Source organism: Salarias fasciatus, chromosome 7 (assembly GCF_902148845.1).
Source record: "Salarias fasciatus chromosome 7, fSalaFa1.1, whole genome shotgun sequence".
In the NCBI taxonomy this organism is placed as follows: Eukaryota; Metazoa; Chordata; class Actinopteri; order Blenniiformes; family Blenniidae; genus Salarias; species Salarias fasciatus.
In genome coordinates this window covers 12075951-12100111 of record NC_043751.1, presented here as the reverse complement: position 1 = coordinate 12100111, position 24161 = coordinate 12075951, and the positions used below count along the sequence as shown (strand labels likewise).

Here is a 24161-nt window from a genome sequence, read left to right as displayed (position 1 = left end):
AAAAAATTACATTAAAAAAAGTACTTCAGTTTCTCCTTCATATCAAATTAGCAGCTCCAACTTTCAAAACCACTGTGTTACAGTTTGGCGCTCTCTCAGAGAGATAACATGCGTCTGACTCCCAGTTTCCCTGCTGTAGAGCTGTATATGAGCACTCTTCCTCTGAGTTTGTCCCTTGTGCTGCTGCATGCTGGGGCAGCAGGCTGGAGGCCGGTGACATGGTCGGGGTGGAGATGGACTCTGTTCAGGTGGTTTCAGGGTCAGGGAGGAGGATTCGGTTGAATCTGACACCCCTACATCAACAACAGGAAGAACTTCAGCAACACACGCAGCTTATATTAAACCTTGTGAATATTGATTTTGAAAATTTCACATTTTTATCCTCTTTTATTTGATATTCAACTTTTCATTCTGTGTGGAGCAATGCTTCAAGTGATTTCCCTCTGGAGCAAATAAAGTATTTCTATTCTATTCTGCACTGAAATGTATAAGATTGAAGGAAATGTATTAGAATAAATCTGGTTTCTGGATTTTTCTTTAATGGGCCATCATCTCTGGCTGGCTGCACCTTGCCCTGGAGGTAATCATCGCGTTGGGATTACACACCTTTGACCTCCAGCACTGTCAACAGTAATCTGCTCACTGGGATGACCGGATCCACCAGCAGCGGCGGCGGCGGCAGCCGGTGAGTCACATGACCGCGTGCAGCGCTGCCTGCCTGCCTGCCTGCGTCTCCTCTGTTTGGTTTGTATTTCCGCGTTCACGCACGGAGCTGGATGAGCGTCCGCGGCCGCTCTCTGCCTGCCTTTCACGCCGCGGAGCCGCGTCGCCGTGCGGGGGGAATCGATCGCATCGCCCGGTGGAGCCACGCCGCCGCAGCGCCATGCTCACGCGGGTGAAATCGGCGGTGGCCAATTTTATGGGGGGCATGATGGCTGGCGGCAACAACGGGGACCATCCCGGCGGCTCGGACCTGCCGCTCAAATACCCCTACAGCAGACCGGAGTTCCTGGGACTGTCCCCGGACGAGATCGAGTGCTCGGCGGACCACGTCGCGAGACCGATCCTCATCCTGAAGGAGACCCGGAGGCTGCCGTGGTCCACCGGCTACGCAGAGTGAGTAACCTGTGCGCGTCCATCTTTCCCCGGACTCAGCAGCAGCAGCAGCAGCAGCAGCAGCAGCAGCAGCATCCTTCTAGGGGAGAGCGTCCTTCCCGGACCACTGGGACCACTGAGCTCTCTCACACGAGCACCTGCCGGCCGCCCTGTCTCTCTGCTCCGGCCTCCTCCTCCACGGAGCAGCGGCTGGCCTTCCTGCCTCGTGCCCAGCACCCTAACATCAACACCACATCATAAAAATGAGTTCTCCTCCGTGCAGAGGCTTTATCTCCGAGGTGAACGAGTAGAAGTGAGCTTTCAGGTCAAGGTGCGCGGTGCTGGTGTTTGCACAGTGATCCCAGCACTTCCAGGCAGGCCGGACAGTGTTTATCTCTCCACCTGTTCGAGGCTCTCAGAGTGTGTGAATGTGAGTGTGTGAGGTTTTCTCTTCAATGACTCCAGAGTCCTGAGGCAGTTTAGAAACCCAGTGGAATGTGACCTGTGTGTGTCTCTGCGTCTTCCCTGTGATGGACTGAGACATGTCCAGGGTGTTAACTGCACTCAGTTTGTTATTTTTAATGAGGTCAGCTCATGTGCAGTGCCACCCACAGTTATAAAAGATTTTAAAGCATGCAGTATGAGAACCATTGTAAAATATGTAATGGCCCTCGTGATACATGGAAAGTCTGTATTCAGCTTTAGAAGACCGTTAAAAGCAGCGTAGTGAGAACTCACTGTTTAAATCGATTTAGATGTGAAATATATAGTTGCTGTCACCCTGTTGTTACTTCATAGCCTGCCTCCAACTGAAATGTAGATCATTTATTGTATGATTAGAGGTAAGTTTTATGGTTCTTCATGTGTTAGTGTTGAAAAATGAGCCTTCTCTTCACAGAGCTGGAACCACATTTTCCCACATTAACATCTCGTAAATGGCTCTGGGGATCCAAAGGCCATAAAAAACCCAGCTTGTTGCAGATGCACCATCTTGGTTTTAGACGGTAATTCTGTGACTGGTCAGAAATGTGAAGTGAGTTTTGGGAAAATGTAAAAGTGGAAATGTCAGCAAAATTCTGCCCGGAATAACCTCAATTATTCCTGCAATTATATAAGTTCTCAAAATGTAAGTTTCATTATCTTCATGAGTCCTGGGTTGAGGTCCGGGCTGGGATCTCTGTGTGGAGTTTGCATGTTCCCCCTGTGCATGTCCAGGCTTTTCTGCTGGTACTCCCATATCCTCTCATAGAAACATGCATTTGAGTTTGATTGGTGCCTCTTGGTTGCCTGTAGGCCTGAGTCTGTGTGACTATGCTGAATTAGATAAAGCAGTGTAGAGAATGGAACGGCATCATGTGAGAGGAAAACGGCATGTCTCTGACTCTCAGTTTTTACCTGCTGCATTACCTCCCATGCGTGCTGCCGCGGGACGTCTGTAGCCTGAGATCACCTCTTCTCATGCGACCCCACATCGATTTTCTAGTTCTGGTGGTTAGTGAGGCCGTCTCAGAGGTCACACTTCCGTCCTGGAGACGATCGTCAAACTGCAGAGTGTGACAGGAAGGAAATCACAGGCTCTCACTGCAGACTTTATTTTCTCTGTGGTTTCTCTTTTCAACATAAAGTCATGTGTCAGAAGGCTGTTATGATAGAGCGCCTATTTCGTTGCACTTAATTGCCTAATCGATGCAGTCGGATGTTCAGTAAGAGCTCCGTGCATCCAGAGCGTCGTGTTTATCCCATCAGGCCCGTCTGCGATCAGGCTTTACATTAGGCTCAGTTTGGCAGAAGCAAAGAGAACAGAGTGATGTTTTCATTTCGCATATTTAGAGAGTTTGAGAGAAAGAGCCTACTTATGTTATTAGTTGATCTTCTAATTACATTTTTTAAAGAATTAACTGTAAAATTCCAAGCTATAGTGTGAAATATCTGGCACACTTGATCTTGAAAGGGCTTTTTATGTTAAAAAAAAAAACCCTACTTTTGTTGGTTTACATTTTATTATATAGCTGATATACGCGCAAAAAACAAGCCTGAATCCTGTGAATTAAAGTACCCACATCATTCTATATGGCCCCTTCTTCCTCTCAATTGGAAAACATCCTGTGAATCTATAGGACTCGTGCACATCCTCCTTCATCCTTCCTCCGGCTAATCCGCCTTGAAAAATGTTTTAATCTCAAAATAAAAGAGACGATAAAGAGATTCTAATTTTAGAACATTCATCTATGTGCTGAAGTTTAGTCACAGTGAAGAACCAGTTAATCCAAGCTGTTGTGTAGTCGTATATCAAAATCACATAGTGAGGATGATTTTATAAATAAAAATCAGCAAATTTGAGTGTGTGTGTGTGTGTGTGTGTGTGTGTGTGTGTGTGTGTGTGTGTGTGTGTGTGTGTGTGTGTGTGTGTGTGTGTGTGTGTGTGTGTGTGTGTGTGTGTGTGTGTGTGTGTGTGTGTGTGTGTGTGTGTGTGTGTGTGTGTGTGAGCATGTGTGTGTGTGTGTGTGTGTGTTTGCGCCGGGGGGGGGGGGGGGGGGGTCAACAGCTGGCTGACCCAGCAGGCTTTTTTTATAGTGAAATATCACAGCCTGAAGTGAAAACCTGAGCCCACATGAGAGATGATGACCATTACTCTGTGGACAGTTGATACCGCTGCATCTGTCACATTAGGTTTACACTTCTTGTACTATGATTCTAATATCTTTCTGTTGAAAATGTTATGTTGTTCTTTTTTTTTGTGTCAATTTTCATCAACCAAATATTTAATAGGATAATTAGTGTTTCCTTGAATTGTGCGTGCAAGCTTTGGTATTTCTAAATGACAGGATTTTAAATACAAAACAAAAATTGGATAATTCAGGATTATTTCCAAGAAGTCTATTGATTGACAACCTTAATTATTGCACACCTGGTGGTCACAGGGCAGAGGTCAGAAATGCAAACGTTAAGGGAAGATTACTAAAAAAAAAAAAAGGCTCCAATCTGCAGACAGACACGTCATGGAAAAAGCTGGAGAAAAGAGAAAGACTCAAAGAAATTTGTTATTTGGAAAAACAAATCTCAAAGCATGAAGACAATACTGTCGTCTGCCAGATCATGATCACAACAATCAATAACTTTATGGGATATTGCAAAGTAATCTAATGTCTCGCATCCTTCAGCATCTTCTCCTGTTTATGTATAGAAGACTTATTTGACTACCAGTTTATTTTAATCTAACGTTCAGCATCTTGAAAGATTTGAAGACCAGGGGAAGTGTTCAGTCAAGTCACAGCGTTGACTCATGCAGGATGAGTTACACGGCTCTGCTTTTCTCACTTCACGCTCATTCTTGTCCGTGAGTCGCCCTGGAGCGGCTTATCGTCGGTCGCCCGGGGTGGTTGAAGCCGTCCCTGCTTCATGAGGAGGATTCTCGTGCACCGTGTCCGAGTCGGCGTTCTGTCTGCTCCAGTGAGCACGATGGTCTGAATGGATCAGTGGGTATTGCTCACTCCAACTTGTGTCACCCACTTTTCCTGCAGCTCACTCGCACGTCTCCGTACATCTCCTGCACCTTCTCTCCAGTCGGTTTTTACCCTCCGGACACACTGACCGCTGATAGCGACCGCTGCGGTCTTCACTTTCCCATGGCTGTCCACGAGCATTTGACTTGACTTGTAATATTTCACAAATCAGAGATTTTGGACACGGTGCACAGCCTTTTTTACAATCTATTTGTGTTGGCTTCAAGAGAGCAATGTTTTAAAGGGACATAAATCACCTAGAAAAGTTGCAGAGGAGTTTATTGCTCGTAATGCAAAAAGAAAAATGTAATAATAACCCGCTCTTCTGTCCAGATGCTTACACAATCCCCGGAGAGAACGGGGGGTTTCTGGAGGAGATCGTTTGAGCCAAACATGATATAAATTTCATGTTGATCGATTGCTTGGACTTTTTATTTTTACTTTCTTAAATACCAAGAGGCTACAGATGAAGGTCCGTCCATTGACGCAGGTTTAAATTTGCCTCCATTTGTGGCGTCAAACGTGTGGATGAGAAGAGGATAGATATGTGCTTTTATCAGACACTGGGATGCACATTCACCCAAAATACTGGGCGAATGGATATTTGTAAAAAAGAAGAAGCAAAAAAATGAAATTATTCTGAACAGAAGCTGGTGTGAAGTGGCTGCATGAAGCAGCGTTCAGCTCTATCAAAACTAGGTTTTCGTCTGATGCGTTGTACTTCAGAGAACCACTCAGGGGTGGATGTGTGAAGTACGGCACACAGACCAATGGTTCCTGTCACAGCAAAGTCAATTCCTGTTTGAAGAAGCTTGCAGAAGTTAATAAAGGTTTATTAGAGGCACTTCGTCAATGGCAATGATCCGGCGTCGCCTTGACTTTGTTCCCCATCTTTTCTTTTCTCCATTTGGCCTCTCCGACCTTTGGCTTGTTGTCCGAGGAGACCAGCAGGTGCGGTAGACTCCTGTTGAGGGAACACGGCGTTTCACTGACCTGGTGCTGTTAACACCGCAGCCCCAGTGGCAGTTCGATCAATACCCGATCGATGTGTGTGTCTGTAAGCTAAATATTTGTGCAAACCGCAGCGAGGTTTATGTTTCGTCTGCCGGTCTTCAGGCATTCAGACATACGAAGCTGTCCGTGATGGTTTGTAAATGTGAGGCTGTAAATAGTAAACTGTATGTTTGTATTGGAGTATTAGAAACTCGGTCAGTCGTCCCCTCGTTGTGGGAAAAGCCCGTAAAGCTCACGTCACGCTGGACTGTGGCGCGGATTCACATGAGCACCTCTTCAAACACAAAAGCCTCCCAGTGCTCCGTCACATGACGCAGCGCATGTTCTTGTGTTGTTTCTGCTAAATCGACGCTGCACATTACTCTGAGGCCCGTAATCCTTTTGCAGGACACATTACTTCTCCTTCCACAAAATTAGAGTAACTGCCGATCCGTAATCGTCGGTTCGGTGTGTGATCACTATCTGAGATAATGAGATTTAATTTTCTGTGAAAGAAACAGCGATAGAGAGCAAGCATGCAAACGTGAAAGGCAGAAATAAAGCAATGATGTGGGAATATTCAGTTGAGCAAATACACATTCATGTGTCGCCGTGAATGAGGGGAAAAAAAAAAGTTTGTTTGAAAAGGCAATCGACCAGACTGGGTGTAATTATGAGATTTACGAAACTTTTATCTCGAATTGCTCGTCCACAACATAAATACTGAATCAAAGGGAAGCTGAATCTTCATAATCCATTGAGGACAATAAAGCGTTTCAATAGCTGTTCTGAAGAGCTATAATTATCTGTGTTTGGTGCCTCCAGGTGATTTTTTTTTTTCTTTCTTTTTCGGCCTAGATCTTGGCTTCACTCAAAGGTGCTTTCAGTTGTTGTAATGGGACGCCAACAAAGAAAGACCCAGAGCACATTAATGATGTCTCTCTAAAAATGTGGACTGGAGTTTACTGCGATTGTCCAGTTTAGCTGCAAACAAACCCCACTGCCGGTTTATACTGAGTATCCAAACTGAATAGTTGGTGACCGAGTTAAAAGCAGAACCACTGATGGTGGAAACATCATATCTTAAAAAAGAAAGTTCAGATATCTAGTTTATCAACACAGTCCAGGCCGTAACAGGGTGCTAGTTGGTTATCAGCAAGTTCAGTGCAAAAAAAAAAGAATTATTTGATTTACACGAATGCTGATTCCTTATCAGGGCTGGTGAAACTGTAGCAGAGCTGAGTCACTGAAACGGAAGAACTTCTGTAGAAACAATGTTAAGCCACTGTTGTGAAATCATGTCACACTGCAAGACGACTTGAAAACGAAACTCAGGTTCCTCGAAGCTGGCCTAGTTTAACCTTCGACTTACCGGCTGCAGGTCTTAGATTATTAGGTTATTTCCTCTCCGCAAGACTGAGAACAGCTCAGACCTCTGAGGAAACGAGGAATCGGCTTTAATTTAGTTATATTTTGTTTCATTATTGACTCAGTTTTGGGCAATGAGAGTTTTTTTTTTTTTTTTTTTTTTGAGGTTTATTTTGGATGTAATTTTGTCACCGACCCTGGGAGTTCATGTTCGCCTCCAATCGGGACCAAGAACCCAGGTTGGGAGCCACTGACGATTATTCTGCAAGTGTTCACTCCCTCACTTTCACACAGCATTCACAACTTCTACTATCAGGTTATCTGTAAAATTCCACACGGATACATTTCATCCAGTCTGCAGATTCATGTTCAAATGTAGCACAGAGCGAACACCGCACATCCCGTCTCTGATGAGACAATCGAGGTCGCTCGACTGTCTCCGGTGCGAAGGGCTGATCAGCAGTGACCGAGTGTGACAGCGCCGCTCTCGGACGCGGCGCACGCCGGAGGGCGAGTGCACGGCTCTTCCTCACACACCAGAGACTAGATGCTCCAAAACCCCGACTGTGGGGAATCCTGTGATGTTCCAGGGTCAGCTGAAGGTCCCTCACGCAGAGCTCTGGTCTCGGACGCGCATGACGGGCCATGAGGTTTATAAACATCCTTCTGGCTTTTCTTCAAACTGTTAATTCCAGAGCGCAGAACTGTTGACTTCATAGTCGTATCAGCTGTTTGCAAGAACAAACGAGACTTTACATTAGACCTACCTCCTGATGATGTACAGAACGTGGTCCTACCTGTTCTACGAGGTTCATGTTAGCTCAGTGTTCAACCGTCAGGTGGACTGTTTGAAGTCTGAATGTGTCGTCGACCATCTCATTTCATATTTAAAGCTGATTCGCTGCTGCTGGAAAACCTGCATCTGACAATGAAACTGAACATTGCTGTTTTATTGTTGTGATGTTACTTTAGTCTGCTGCAGCTGCCTTCATCAGCAGGAAAGTATAACGTGACTGCTGCCGTGTTTACATTTACTTTTCCGTGAGCGACTGTGCGGTCTGCTAATAATCGGATAATTCCAACTGCTGTTCCTGCACTTTTTCTAACCACAAAGCAATTTTTCTGCCAAAAAAAAAAGCTAAAGCATTAAGCTGAAGGAGATCGCCTGAAATGTCATCTCGCACCTGGAGGAAAGGATTAAATCTTCCAAAAACTAGGAAGACTTGTCAGGAGTATGATGAGGATACAGATATCAGTTAAGATTATATTAATCCACTGGAATGTTTTCTCTCAAATGAACTTTTTTTTTTCTTCCTGATTTGGCTTTTATTGGTGTGACGATGTTCCTCCTCAGGTCTGAAGCCGCTGCTGGCTTCATGGCCTGACTCGACCTCGCCTCTCGTGACCTCTTGTTGCCCAGACGAGTCTTCAGTTTCTGTTTGATGTTCATCAGACGTCGTCGGCCAGTGACTGCAGCCCAATCTGGACATTCTGTGCCTCTTCACACCTGGAGTTGAGATTATAAATCTGTTTATTTTTTTGGCTGCGCTCCATTCTGAGGGATCCACCGTCGCACTGCTGCTGCAGACTTCAGACCAGATGGAAATCACAGCAGTAGAGACACCATCTGGAAGCAGAACTTTTGTTTAGAATATTCCAAAATGTAACTGTATTTTGAGGAACAGCTATAGCTTTATAAGGGCAAAAAAGTCTTTAAGTTTTCAGTTTGGATGTGGTTTTATCAAGCATCTGCTTTTTCCTAATTCTTTTTGCGACGTCAGCTCAGTTTCACTTCTCCAAATCAGACCTCGGAGGGACCAATGCTCGTCATCGGGGCCTTATTTCAATTGAGATGCTACAAAAGTGTGTGAAACGGTGCACCGGCGGTTGACAGTGGCGTGTGTGATGGAAGAAACTCAAAACAACAGACACACATCCGCCAACAGAAATGGCAAAAAAGTAAATCAAGTCACTTAGACCTTTGGAAACAGCTGGAAAGGAGTAAAAGAAAAACTGTCACACAAATGAATCACACAGCTGGAACAAAGAGCACAAGAAATATCTCGAAATAAAAAAAAAAAAAAAACCAGCCTAAACATGGTCGATAGAATAATTTTCAGTAAAACATTCAGAATAACATTTGTGTGGCTGGGTCAGCAAATTATTATTATTATTATTTTAAACGATTTAGCTGGCAGACTTTGGGGAGTGTGCTTTTATTAGCTTTTAGCCCAGGGAAGTAGATCATTGTGTTATCCGGCAAATAAAGTCAATCCTGGAGCGCAGAAGTCGGGCCGTCAATTTCCTTCGGGGGTTTTCTGAGCCGCCGTGTTTTCTCTGCCTGTTCATGAACCCATGAGACTGTTTATGTAAGGTCCTCCCTCCGTCCTGCCTCTCTTATCAGCGTGTAGCCGCAAAGCCTCTCATTTATGAGTTGCACACTTGACTGACAGTCGATTGTAGGCAGCAGCCTCTCCTCAAGACTTCAGAAGCTTTCTAAAGAAATACACGTTAATCCTCCACCCACCTGTGTTTATTTAACCTTCCCCGCTCTAATTTTATAATCTACTGATAATGTAATTTTGCAGGAGTGCGTGGACCGAGCGTCTCCTGCGCCGTGCCTGGAGTTTAGTTAAGCAACATGTGTTTGTCTTTGGCTGCAGCGGTGCGCCATCTGCCAGGTGTTGTATAACGCGCTATTCATCTGCCCCTCTGCCCAACATGCCCCCGGCGCAGAGCCACATGCTTTTTTGTGTGTGTGTGTGTGTGTGCCGAGGCTTTTTCACATTGTCTCACTTTAATTAGGACATAAAGGAAAGAAAACCTGCTGCTCTTCAGGATCACTCTAAAGCAGAGTAAATAACAGACGAGGAATGGTGGCGCAGATCTGGTGCCTCATAACTGCAGTCAAAAAATAGAGAGGGTCGTAGACCATGAACATCACCCATTGTCTTTTTTTTTTTTGAGGTAACAAAATGACCCAAAATATCAGGAGCCGTGCTCTCAGGCTGGAGCAATGATTCTAAAAAATACTTCAAAAAAGCCATCTTGCTTTAGTGACTGCTGAAACATTGTAAAAACCTGCTGTTTTGGTGGAATCTATTTACATTTGTGCAGCTTATTTATACAATCTGAGGTATCTTTAATTTTCTTTTGTCCACCTTTTTTATAACACTTTTTTTTTTTAATTAGAATTGAATTTCTTTATTTGCTTTAAAAACAATGAAAAATAGGTTAGCAGCTTCACTTTGAGAGCATGACAGCAAGTAATAGAATAAGGAAGTAAAAGGAAGGAACATAATTAAAGCATAAAAAATATGACACGCGAACGATTCTGTACAGCCAGATGAATCTTTAGTCAGTGGAGAAAACCTTACAGAAGAGCACGTAATCTCTGTGTAGAAAGTTCATGTTGTTTTCCACATTTAACCCCTCTGGTTCTAGGAACTGTGCATATTTAACTTCTGTTCCATTTATCATAAATCGGCTCTTTCCTCTCTCATAAACAAGTCCGCTCGTCGTGTGAATGTACCTCTGACTTCCCCTTGTTTGCTCCTCTGCCTTCTGGTTTCTGTTCAGGGTAATCAATGCAGGGAAGAGCACACTGAACGAAGACCAGGCCTGCTGCGAGGTCCTGGTGGTCAAGAGGCGACCGGCAGGATGCTCCACCCCCAACCGAACGCCCACGGCCCGCAGGAGGTCTTCCCTGCCCAACGGCGAGAACCTGAGCATCCGGGAGAACCCGGTGGGTCAAAAGTGAAGGAAACCTGCTGGTGATGAGGTGAAAGGAAGCTTTGAAAAGTAAAAATAGAAGTTTGACAAACTGAGGTCAGAGATAAAGTCCAGGTAATGATCAGACTGGGTTCATCCCTCGTATGTCTGCTGTTTGAGGCTGATTCAGTGCAAAATAAAACCTTTTTAGCTTCATGAAGATCATGAAAATGCGTTGTTCCGCTGTTCTCTTGGCGCACCGTTAGTAACGTGATTCTGTGGGCACCGTTTCCTCTCAGGCCAGCGGCGCTTTGCCGAGGCCCTCCCAGAGCCTACAGCCAGCTCATGCAAGTATCTCATGACTCACTGCTGCAGCGATGGAACACCAATAGGAGTAGTCCAGGGCTCTTTGCTTGCTCCATGCAATCTGGCTGTAGAATCTGCTTCCACTATATTTAGAAAATCGGCGCTTTAGTGTGTGCAGGACTGTGTGCAAGCGATGATCTGTGCTCAGTAGATAGGAAAATGGAGGGGAAGCTCATCAGTTTCTACGTCCTGTATGCATCATTGATGTATATATTGTGTTGCATTAAGCTTTATTGCAGGACTTTGAGGTCAGTTTGAATGGAACAGGCTGAAAGCAGATCGCTGCTTTCAGGAGACTGTAAGATCATAGAGTTGCAGGTTTTTGTGAAGACGGCGAAACCAAACGGTTTGCAGTGAATGAGCCGGATCAGAGGACACTCTGTTTAAACGTGATGCCAGAGGTGGGACTTTGTAGATCGCCGCAAAGGAGCGTGCACGCCTTGAGAAAATGCACTGCGTCACGCCGGATCCATTAAAACCTGCAGGTTGCTGGATTGATGCTACAGCAAACAATCACATCACAGCAGCAGAGGCTCATTCAGTGCTGGAAGTCTTACATCCTCAGAGAGATTCATGTTGGGATCAGATCTCTGAACTGACCGCTGCGCAAGTGTTTCCGCTGGCCGTCTATTGCATTAGATCCAGTAAGTCCAGAGAGGAGCTGTCACACAATTTTAGGTGGCAAACACTGACTTCTGCATGACTCAGTTCTCCCAATTTAGCTTTGGACGACTGGACTGAGAATGAAGCGGATCCACTGTTATTAACCCTCATGAAAGCTGTGATGGAATAATGACTAATGATGCTTTAATAAAGCCGACATGTAATAATGTACTGATGGTGTAGAAACACATTTCTTATTGCATTTTGGAAGTATTTTTTAGTTTTTGTGAAGTCTGCTTGTCAAAATTAGCTTTAATGGATGGGATAATCCTCATGAGGATAAATACGATGCAGCACTGTTTTTCAATTATTGTTGTAAACATACGTTATTATAGGAAAATTATTCTATTTTTGGCTGGATGCCATTTAAAATGTTTAAAATAATTATGTTATATTTACTATGGAGGGCCACTTCCACCTTTTTTGGTTGTTCATTAAAAAAAAAAAACAGTTGTAAAGCACACTGTTGAGGAAAATCACATTTATTGCAGCCAGTGAATATCTTAGTCTGTATGGAATTTACTTTTTTAAATGCATTTATTTAAGTTTAAGGCTCTCCAGTGGGTTTTTATTACATAAACTCTACTGCACCTTGTACATACAAAAACTATGAGCATAAACAGCAGCCTTGGTGATGGATGTAGATGTTTTTAAGTACTCCTGGAGACAGTGAGAAGTTAGATGACAGTGAAATAAAACATGTTTTAATTATTCGCTCAGTTCAGAAGTTTACTTCCTAGAAAGTGATCAATTGCAAACCTCATTAATTATACTAATAATGTTTGCAGGACAGCTCTGAGGATCTAACCTTCCACTACTGGGCGCTGTTCGACGGCCACGCCGGCTCCGGGGCGGCCGTGGTCGCCGCCCGCCTCCTCCACCACCACGTGGCGCTGCACCTGCAGGAGGTGATGGAGATCCTGTGCTCCCCCGGCCTGCTGCCGCCCACCTGCCTGGGGGAGGAGCCCATCAACCACCACCTCACCGTGACGTCCCAGCGCGCGCTCACCAGGGCCGCGTCGCTCCGCGGCGCCGCCGGCGCTCCGGGGTCGCCCAGCACGCCGCCCACCCGCTTCTTCACTGAGAAGAAGGTCTCGCACGAGAGCCTGGTGATCGGCGCCATCGAGAACGCCTTCAAAGACATGGTGAGAGTCCTGTGCTTCATATGAAGATAATAAACAAACAAATAGAAAACAACATCACTGAGAGATTTTCCCCGCTGTGGCCGATGGGTGAAGCAAACGTGTGTTTTCTTCACACACCGTTCCCACAAATATCATTCAAAATGAGAATATAATGGGAGACTTCCTGTTTTCAGGTTTTTCAAATAATTTACTTTGCTCATAAAAACTAGATATTTTAGACTTGCTTCAAAGAAACTTAAGCATTTTAAGCTTTTTATGTATTTATGTAGTCGTAAAATTTAAATCTCCAAATATCTCAGTCACAGTAAAATATAATAATATTTTGAGTTGATATATTTCGAGTGTCGGACTGACAAAAACAAAATGTTTTTATTATATCTTGTTTGTTTAGATGCACTCATACTTGACACAGCAGATTCTTGAATTATTAAAAATAATCTTCTGTTCTAAACTGAGGAAAGATGACACAAAACACTGTTTATTTGCACTGGAGCTATATTTTTAAGTGTGTGTGTGTGTGTGTGTGTGTGTGTGTGTGTGTGTGTGTGTGTGTGTGTGTGTGTGTGTAAACTGTGCAGTCGATGTGTTCTCTTACCGTCCATTACACTCTAACTGCGTCAGTTGAGATTGATTCATTGATGGAATGTCGTTTGTAGGTCAAGCGAAGAGCGTTGGTGGCCGGCCGGTTTAAATAAGGACGTGTTTGAAACGTTTGATTGTGAAGTGATTCACCTTCCTGCTGGTTCTTCATTTGACCTCTGTATCAAAGACTCGCTCATATCATTGCCGCTGTTTACGAAGCCACACGTGAAGATTGATGTTCTGATAAGTCATAAATCCAGAAGGATGCTGTTAGATGTTGGTGCTGGGCAAAGGTTCTTCCAGTAAACGGGGAAACTGTGTCACGGCACTGATAAGCACACACACGTCTTCGCCTATCACTTTTATTGTTTTCCCCTGAGATGACCTCCATTTTTTTTTTTTGTCTCCGCGGTAATGCGAGTGCTCATGCTCGGTCTTCAGTTGTTTGTCTTTGCAGGCGAACAAACAGAGTTTTATTGGTTTTATTCACAGGTTAAATTCTTCCTGCTCTGGAATCAAAGGAGCGTGTATGAGACGGTATTACTCAAAATGAGGCTTATAATGTTCTATTAGATTATCTCATAACTGCAGAGATGTTGAGTAACTAACTACTTGTACTTTTCTGCTGTATTCAAGAATCTTTACTGTTACTGTATTTATTTTATTGGATCACTTCCTACATTCGAACACAAACACTTGGAACGTCTCCTTCTTACATTCTTAAAGCTGATTTCTTTCAAGCAGCTGACGATAAGTTTTATCCTCGTCACTTTGTGAGATGCTGATATTTGTGTGATGTTGGATCCTAATAGTGAAAGAAATCCCAGCTCCTTTTCATCTGGCGCTTCTGCATCAGCACCACTTGGTGGCGATGTGTAGTCAGAAATCTCTCTGGAGCTCTACAGTGGGGGGAAAAAAGGAAAGTGTACAGTGACACTCGCTGGTGTGTGGTGTGGCTGTGTCCGGATGTAATCACTGTTTGTTTATGCATATGTCCACTCAAAGCGTGACCATTTTAGCTAAACAAAAAAAGATATGGGTATTGTTTCAAAGTTTCCCAGAATAATAGATGAACTCCTTGATGAATGTGTTTTAATGTCATGATGGTTTTTGGAAATTTGACAACCAGAAGAACTATTAGCAGTGTCATGCAAGTTATTCAGAAATTCTTCACGTTACTTCAATAATTGTAACTTATATTGAGTTATGGTCAATAGCTACTTCTTGCTGCTCAAACTAGTCACTGTTTTTTTGTAAAAATCACCTGTGAATTGCTTCCTTTCTTATTTGAGAAGTGTTACTAATGTGATCTTTAATTGGTAATTTTATCATTTCTTCTTTTTTTTTTCCTGAATGATAACAGCTGCACATTATGTCACAAATCCATCCTTATAGTGGGATCAAAAATCTTATGGTCCACATCACTAGAGACTGACTGAACTGGGATTAATTCTATTCAGCACTCCGCAGTCATGTGAAATGGCACAATTATTTCTGTGGAGTAAAAGTCGGTGGAATCCTGATTAATTCCCAGAAATTGTGCGATTACCTCATTTCCAAAACGCATTGTAATGAGTGCAGCTTGTGTAGAAATAATAGAAAAAATGACAATTCACTTTAAAAACTCCCCACATGTAGACAGAACATTGATATAATTTCACCCCTTTGCGCGACGTAATGCATTATATCACCTGATTGATTCAGAATTATCAGACCATCACACCAGTCATTACTGACTGAGGATTCTTATCTCGTTTGTGTACATTTTTAATATATAAATCATGAAATATTGCTGCTCAGTTTTACAACATTCCTGCCTGATATAGTGTTTTGAAGCATAATTATTTTCAGGTTATAATTTTGGTCTTGCTATGGACTCTAATAACAAACTGTTTTCCACAGCTGCTGTTTCTTATATTTTGCTCCCAGTAATCATTCCTAAAGAATTTAATGTATCATATGTCCCAGATTTCAATATTTTCTCATGAAACAAAGTCCTGTCTCCCTGCCTTTGCTAGATAACCACCCAAAAGTCATTTGCAGCAGAATCTCACCCCTAAAGCGTCCAGTCTTGTTTTTTTAATGAAGCTCATTCTTGAAGAAAATTGAAAGTGTCAGGGAGTCTTGGGAAGGTCTGGCACCCCTCTAAATCTCTACCTCCGAGTTGACAGAGGATCTGGAGCCGCCCTTTAGTTCTGATCGGCCTCACGGTGTCCCAGTGGAGCAGGAGAGTTACCGCCGGCCCCCCGGCCGACGCTCCCAGAGGTGTACATACCGTGTCGCCTGGAGACGGCGGCTTATCAGCTGAGCTGTGTGTTGATCCGGGACAGAAATGAGAGCCGATGAGCCCACTGGCCTCGTGTGACCCTCATTCATTTCTACAACCTGCCTGCTTCATCTGGAGATGTGTGTGAGCGATCCGGCTCTCTATTGTTGAGGCTGCAACTTGACCTCTAATCGCTGTGTGTTCAGGACTCGGTCTGACCTGAATCTATCGGGGATGGGGGTTTTTTTAAGACCACAAACGGAGATTAGCACTTTAAACCTCGAACTGAAGTGTGATTCTTGTTTTTGGAATGTATGTGAGTGTTGGAGTGTCTCTGTGTTTGTCGTTAGCTTTTATTGAAGCTCGTTATCAGAGTGCAGACGGCCAAGTTTCTGCAAGAATAAGCCCACAGGTATTTCACATTTTTAAAACACCTGATGTAAGACCTCTTTGGGTAATTAGTCAAAAAAAAAAAGAAAAAAGAAGAAAAGATTAATTCTGTTAATTACCTGCTCCGCTGTCTATTACCAGGGTATTCCATCTTTTCCAACATTTCCTGCCCCTTTGCTGTTTTTTTTTTTTTGATGTATTGGCTGCTTTAAGGCTGCACAGCTTCAGGCGCTTGGATGGCCGCAAACCCGCCATCAGGTAACTCGGTAAACAGCAGAGGGAGGGGGCTCCCTGCAGCACACGGCCAAGCCGGCCCGCAGAGAGTCGCATGGCTGCCATCTCACAGTTTAAAAGCAGGACTTAACGCCACACTGAGGCCTGAGCTGAGAGATCGCTGCTTCATCGTGAAGTAATAGAAGCATCAGGGCCTTACGAGAGAAGAGAAGAGAAGAGAAACACTGACACAGATATTACTTAGTGTTTTAGGAAAATATATTTAGTTAATTGTAGACTTTATCAAAATGTATAAGTACTTCACTCCGTGACTAAAACATTTAATTTGTAAATATTAATATGTTGGGTTGTTTCTGTCTTATATGAGCCCATTTGACCCCATACCAACTCATACTGCAGTGCTTGTGGCCCATAAAGTGTGTTTGGCTTCATTGATTGTTTCTGTACAGTGACAGAAAACTAATCAATCCCAGATCTGAGTTTGTCCTGTGATGCTGAATTCAATAAATCGATACAGAGTGTCACACACGCTCACATTCACACCTGCGAGACTTCCAGAAAAAAACTATAAGCCTCAAATATTTACATTTTGGGAGAACCTAGAGAAAACCACATACACACACACAGAGAGAACATGCAAACTCTGTATAGAGAGCCCTGGCCTGGACTCAAACCCATGAGCAGTGAGAGCCAAGCTAGGCTGTTTTTGAAACTGTGACATCTTCGTGAATCTTATTTTTTTTTCCATAATATGTATGATTGATGCTATATATTATTTACTAAATGAGGGCGTGCGCGTGTGCGTGTGTGTGTGTGTCTGTGATACTTCCTCTGTATGCACTCCCTCACTGCCTCCTCCACTCTGAGTGTATTTGAGTGGAACATAATTTTTTCTGCTCATATTGTCCTTGTTCAAACGGCAGATGAGTTTTTTTCGTTTTATTCACCGGGTGATTACTCTATTAGAGTCAATTATTTTTTCTGTTCTAATTACTGGTTGGGTGACACGATGCATAACAGATAGGAAATTGGATTGTTCTTGTTTTTTTTTTGTTTTTTTTTTTGGGAGTCCTTGCCCGACTTCCTGGGAACAAATAAAGATTGCACGACGTGCGCAAAACCGCTCCGGCGCTCTGGATGGCAGTGATGGCTGTTCGCTGGAATTGGACGTGTGTGTTCGAGCGTTTCGCATCTCCCTCTCTCTCTTTTTTTCCCCCCTACTCCATTTGATTAGACTTTTTCCTGGGTGAAGCGTGGAGGAGAAAGGTGTGGATGTTTATGCAGGCATTTTCATTATTGAAGGCCTGCCTGCAGCGAAGGGGGTGCTGGATGTATTGAGGATAAACATGCACGGCTCCCATATATATATCTATAATTCATCCAAGGTGAAGGACGTATTTGTTCCAGGCTGGTGTCTGTCAGCGGTGCAGATTCACCCACAATCCCCAGCCTCCATCAGAGATCCCACTCCCTGGGAAAACATGCAGAAGATGGACTCAAATGTGTTTGCTAACATTTACGCTCAATCTGTTGATCGTGGCGAAGGGATGCGAATGTGGCGATCTCACACACACACACACACACACGCAGGCCGTTAAGGGGTTAAATTTAGTCTGAGCAGCTCGGCTCAAATTTATGTTACCGCCTTGATTAATTCAGTGACAGGTTAATTATTCATCTAATTAATGGGCTGATAGTGTGGCTTTCTTCAAATAATTTTTGGTTTAATTAGCACCAAATTAATCTGGCCTAATTAACTGGTGTAATAACCAGCAGTCCCTCAAAAACTTTCTCCTCTCTGCTTTGGGTTCGCAGTCTGTTTTATTGCTGCTTGACTTATGGAGCTCCTGATGAATGAATTCATTACCGCGCTATAATTAATAAAAACATCACGGCAGGTTTTACCCATCAAGCCAATATTTTACCCAGTCTCAGGTTCTTGCAGGGGTCGCTCGGTAAAGAAGTGTCTCTCCCAGTCCCAGGGTTGGCGGTTCGATTCCCCTTCTCATCCTGATTATGTTTCAAAATGTCCATCGTCAAGACGCTGTTTCTAGTGGCGTTTCAATTTTTTTTTCATGGTTGCTGTTGTTGCCTTGTTTTCCTTTTTTCTTCAAAGGACGTTTTGTTTTCAAGGCAAGGCAGCTTTATGTCTGTAGCACAACTCGGCCGAAACACAGTCCAAAGTGTTTTACGTTAATGAACAGTCTGCAATGAGAAAAATGGATTACAAAGATTTAATGTAAAAGTAATTAAATGAAAAATATTAAGTATGAGGCCATAGAAATTAAAAAAATATAGTGCAACATTAAATTAATGTCTTTATGGAAAGTGGCAGCAGCAAACGCCAAGGTCTTCATCCTGGGTTTAAAAGAGCTCAGAGTTAAACCTGCTGTTCTCAGGGAGTGAGTGTTGATGAGTAAAATCTTCTGGATTAAAATTTCTGGATGATCTTTGTTCACTCCCAGGATGTGCAGATAGAGAAGGAGAAGTCGGTCTACAACATCTCAGGAGGATGCACCGCTCTCGTGGTCGTCTATTTACTCGGGAAACTCTATGTCGGGAACGCCGGAGACAGCAGGTGTGTTATACACACTCACCCTCACACACACACACTGAAGGAGTGTGACCTATGCACAGCGTGCCTCCTCCAATGACTGTGTCCGCTATGACCTCTCCCTCAGAGCCATCATCGTCCGGGCCGGGGAGGTCATCCCCATGTCGGCGGAGTTCACGCCCGAGTCGGAGCGGCAGCGGCTGCAGTTCCTGGTAAGAGCCGACCTTCGTGAGGGAGCGCAGCTGTCGGGTATTACGAGCCGACCTCCCCTCCCGTCCAGACCAAGGCTGCGCTCCGCCACGTCTCGCTCTCCATGTCAGCCCGGCTGACTGTGGGATTGTTCCTCCTCTCCCTCGGGGACGCCGGTCCACTCAGCTCTGTGTGTCTCTTCTCTTGTCGAAGGCCTACATGCAGCCCCACTTGCTGGGGAACGAGTTCACACACCTGGAGTTCCCCAGGAGAGTGCAGAGGAAGGAGGTGGGGAAGAGGATGCTGTACCGGGACTTCACCATGTCGGGATGGTAGGCGAACTCACCCGCTGGCAAACGGCGAGCACAATGCGCCAGCTGAGCGCCTCTCCTCGCTTTCTTTCCAATTTTAGCTCTTCCAGTATTTGTGAGTAAATTTGTCCTTTGGTCTGCTAGTGAGTCATTCATTACCCAACACGTGGTTTTTTTTTTTTTTTCTAAAAGTTCTGCTGAATTTACTCGTTCTTTAACTGTACATCTCCCCAGATCCATTTAAATGCTCAATGAAATGAAATAATTTCTGCGAATTAGCTAATTTGCCTGCGTGTGACTAATTGCGCGCATTGTACCAGATTTGAAAATTGCCAGTAATAGCCGCTTCCACCCCATTCAGATGTGTGCCACAGTGTATAAAGAAGCCATTCAGCGCTCCTCTGTCAGGAGAAGGCCGGCGAGCGTCCTTGCCATTTCTCTGTCTGTGTGCGAGGAGAAGGTTCAGAGAAAAACTTCACAGGCAAAGTGAAAACCTTGTGCTTTATCATAGCGAGGCAGGAGAGATTGAAGAAAAGGTAGGTGCGATCAGAGGGGACTGAGTGGTAGGAAAAGAGAAAATATATGAAAACCAAGAACCCGATAGAAACATAAAAGAAGAGTGAAGAGAAAAGGAAGAGACCTGAGAGGAAAGGGGACAGTAATAATATGTACGGCCACAAGTGCACACTTTACATTATCTTTCAAGTAGACGCGTTTTCAGAGGATGGATTATTGAATCTTGAAACAAGGACATTAACGGTATTGTAACCCAGCTATATACTGTATTTAAAAACCAAGGTTAAAACCAAGTATATAGCCAGGCTGTGCATAAGGGCTTTTTAACTACAGACCTGTCAGTGCTTGAGGATTATAAATATAAAATGTAACACGAGGCTTTCAACTCTGGAAGATACATCGCCAATATGTGTAGTTTGCAGTTATCGGTTTAAGTTTATATAATTTCATTGCAGTTGCAACTTAAGAATGTGATATTGTTTAGACACTTATTGTAATATAACTCAATTTGATCTGATCCACTGATTTTTTTTTTTTTCATATGGTTTTAAATCTGAAAAGCTTGTCACTTTTTTGTTGCTTTGATTTCGAGGAATCATCACCAGCCCTCACAATTTACTTCTGTTTTGACCTCCCCAAAATCCTCCAGATGTCATTTCTTCTGCTTGTAACTCATCAGCGTTGAGGACACAGTGTTCACTTCCTGCCCCATAAGCCCCGCCCCCCCCTCCCCAGTCTCACGATGAAGACGAGCGCTGTTCTTCACGCCACCAGTCGGTGGTCATAATGTTCTGGATGACTGTTGCGTAACGCTCACCGTTGAATTTCCTCCTCTGAAAAATTAAAGTTGGTTATTCTTCAACCCCTCCGGGGAGAAAACCGAGCGGCTGAGCGGAGAGACGAGTCGGGACAAAGCGGACGACCAGAGACGAATGCTTTTTTTTTTTTTTTTCTCCCTTTCCCGACGCCACCGCCATGCGGCTGTGCTCTGCGGCTCGACTCAGTTCGGCAGATGTAGGTCAGACGGCGGCTGCGCTCCTCGCCGAGCCCAGAACTCGCAGCCCGCCGTCTGCCCGCTCAGCGCAGACGGCCTGTGATGTATTTTTAATGGGGTTCTTACCCATAACCCAGTTCTGCTGCTCCTCCGCCCGGTCCGGTCGGAGTCTGCCGGTCGGCGGCGTGCCTGCCTCGCTCCGACGCCGCGTAGCTGTGTCGTACTATATAGTGTGCCCTTCGTAAGCGCACACACCATTGTGTGCCACTGCGGCGTTCTGTCTGTGCACGTCCACGTGCAGCCTGTGTGCCCACCTGCTGCGTGTGCGTGGGCGTACGCTGGCGTTCGATTCCCTCAAAGGCGGCCGTGATCAAGGCTATGCTCTAATGAAGGTATACAGGCCCGCAGCCCACCTCTCGTTCTTCCTCCCTCCATCGATTCTCCTCCGCCTGCCTCCTGTCGGCCAGCAGGACCGGAGCGGGAGGCGGCTCTGGTCTCCGGGACGGCAACGGCCGCCGCGGTCCAGGACGGAGCGATGGAGGCTGAGCTGTGGGGCGTGTCGGAGGTCGAGGGAGGCGAGGAAGGCAAAAAGACAAGAAGTAGATTGAGAGATCAGCTGCTAAGATGAGAAATAATTGAGGAAGACGGCTGGAGAGAAAAGGAAAGGGAAGACGTAAAGACGAAAAATGGTGCATCTGCCGCAAAGGAGGGAAGAGATAAATGACAATCCAGTTTCTGAAGCTTCTGTGGCAGCGTCCACATGGGGGTGTTTCCCCCCCCCCGATCCTATAGCTAATGGATGAGAGACGCTTTCTTCACTTCATACAGATATGCTGTGAATAATGCTGTCACTTTAGGGTTTTTTTTAATGTTTTTTTTTTTTAATAATATGTAAAAAATAGTAAATCCAGCGGATGTTTAGTGTGTTTGGAGGAAGGTTGTGTCTGTCTTCTGCTTCTCAGAGGTAGAAGCAGCCTCTGTCTCTTCATGTTATCCCACTCTGCCTGCCTGATGTCGGGATCAGGCCTCTGTGGAGGCTCCACCATCTGCTGTGGGATTTCTTGTTCTTCTTGTAGCTGAAGATAGCCCGACTCCAGCCGCCCGCACACGTGAGAGTGTCGTCACGGCGCAGAATAAAACCGGACCTGATTCAGGAAGGTTGTAGTGTTCAGCGGTGTGGGGCTGAGAGGTTTTGATGTTTAGATGTGTATAAGGCAGTTCTCCACTGTGAGGCGTGCAGCAGGGGAGATGCTGACTGTTTCAAAGTCAGATTGAGCAATGTGTGAACCCAGTGGAGGATTTTCTATGCACTATTCAGTTCCCAGCTTGTAAACTTTCTACTCGATTCTCTATCTTATACAGTACGTCTCCACCCATACAGCTTTTTACCAGTCAGATGCATATTTGGTCAAAATGCTTTAAATTAGGGTTGTCACACTAATTTTAGTCCAGGTGTTTCAGCAAAATAACAGTAATCAATCAATCTACATTATGAACGTATCATGTATCATATTATTCCATTTTAATGATGCCTCCAAAAGCAAAACAAAATGAAATATCACAAAACCCTGCTGCATCCCTGGTTTCTACAACTAAACCACCACAAACTCTGCACTTAGAGCTACTTTCATTGATCATCATTTGAAATACCGTCAGTCAGTATTTTCTTTAGACATCTCCAGTCTTCACACAGTCATCCTGTGGGCTGCTTTGTCTCTCCGGCTGGCCGGTTTCGACCCCCACGATCCTAAGTTTGACTCCTCTAATTTTAGATTATATGAATCAAACAGAAAAACAGTATTTGGAGCAGGTTTTAAAGACGTTGATTTATGACAATGTGTATTTTCACTCTTCCTGACGACTCCTCCCTTGACTGCACATTCCTGACGAGTCGGGTGATCACATTAACACTTCTCTGACAGTCTCAGGTAGAATTGGCCTTTATTTTCCTCTGCGGAGGGGAAACTGATGGGGTTCAGTTGCAGCGGATCACATCGCATTGCAGAAGTGTCTGTGTGGTGCTTTGAAAGCTTTCTGCTCTATGAGAAGATCTGCTCTGGTGTGTGGACCACTGGACGTATTGAATGGCTCCCTTATGGAAACACATGATGCATCTTAACATCTGAAGTGTTGCAATAGTATCTCTCTCTCTCTCTCTCTCTCTCTCTCTCTCTCTCTTCCTCCACTCCTGCTTCATCATTGTGTCTTTGTTTTGGCCTGACCGATGCCTCCGGCCTGCATGTGGAGAGTTACTGGGTCATACTTGTGCAAGAAGGGACAAAAAGTTGCGATTTTTTTTAGCCGCCTATTGCTCCAGTTTGTCTGAGTCATCCGGCGCCGACACCGGCGGCCACAAGGTCACCGTCCAGACCGTCCACAGGTGTGTGCGTGTATTTGTGACACACATAAATGCATGCGACGGTGTGTGCAGCTGATGATTCAGTGCACGTACTGCTAATATTATCCTGCCCCCCCCCTCCCCCTCCTCCGCCCCCTCTGCACCGAGCGGAGATGACATCGTTCTGCCTTCCTCACAGTCACCTGCAGGGAGTTTTTCCTTCCACACACACTGCCTCCCAATTAGTCACAGGCTGAAATGTGTCAGGCGACCCAACAGCTCCTCACCCAGACTGAGAGTGAGAGCGCTCTGCTCTGCTCTGCGCTGCGCTGCGGTCGGACGGCGCTCCTCCCCCCGCCCCCTTCGAGCAAGGCTCCTTGTTGTTTTTGAACTGCGTGTCCCAGAGCAGGGAGCAGGTATCATAACAGGATTAATGTGTATCTTCTTCATTCTGTCACACATTCGTTATCTGGAGCCTGACAGGGTGGATTCGCGGTAAACACACGTCCCGAGAGGGAGACTGTCCCCGACAGCCGGCCCCGGGGACTCCGTCCAAGACATCTTTGAAATAATGACAGAACGCCGGTGTCTTTATATTGCGGCTTTTAAAGAAAAGAAGAAAAAAAATTAGGCGCTTCTTGAAGGTGAAATGAAGGAAACTTAATAAATACTGTCTCCATTTTTGAAAGAGAGGGACGGTACAGGATCTGTCTGTGGTCAGTTTACGTGTCTCATCATCAAACTGCTTTCTTCACATGACAAACATTGAAATATTAGAAAAGCAGCTCCTCTGTACGTCTGTTATCATTTTGTCTAACAGGAGTCTGTAAATCTGTTTGTGCTGTTTGCTGCAATAGACTTTCCTGTACACAGTTAAGAAGAAAAAAAGGAAAAAGAAAAAGTGCTGAGTGCAGCAGTGTTGCGCTCGCCTGAGGTGGAAACA

General features: G+C 44.7%; 1 protein-coding gene across 1 annotated transcript in view; it reads left to right on the top strand.

The window, feature by feature from the left end:
* The first annotated feature begins 737 nt into the window (after positions 1-737).
* ppm1h (protein phosphatase, Mg2+/Mn2+ dependent, 1H) overlaps positions 738-24161 on the top strand; it is a 30582-nt gene continuing 7158 nt past the window's right edge. Inside the window, exons 1-6 of the mRNA XM_030095301.1 lie at positions 738-1116; positions 10539-10704; positions 12488-12844; positions 18782-18894; positions 18998-19082; positions 19273-19391. Of these exons, the coding sequence (XP_029951161.1) occupies positions 884-1116; positions 10539-10704; positions 12488-12844; positions 18782-18894; positions 18998-19082; positions 19273-19391 (1073 nt within the window). The 5' untranslated portion in view covers positions 738-883. The remainder of the gene's footprint in view (positions 1117-10538; positions 10705-12487; positions 12845-18781; positions 18895-18997; positions 19083-19272; positions 19392-24161) is intronic.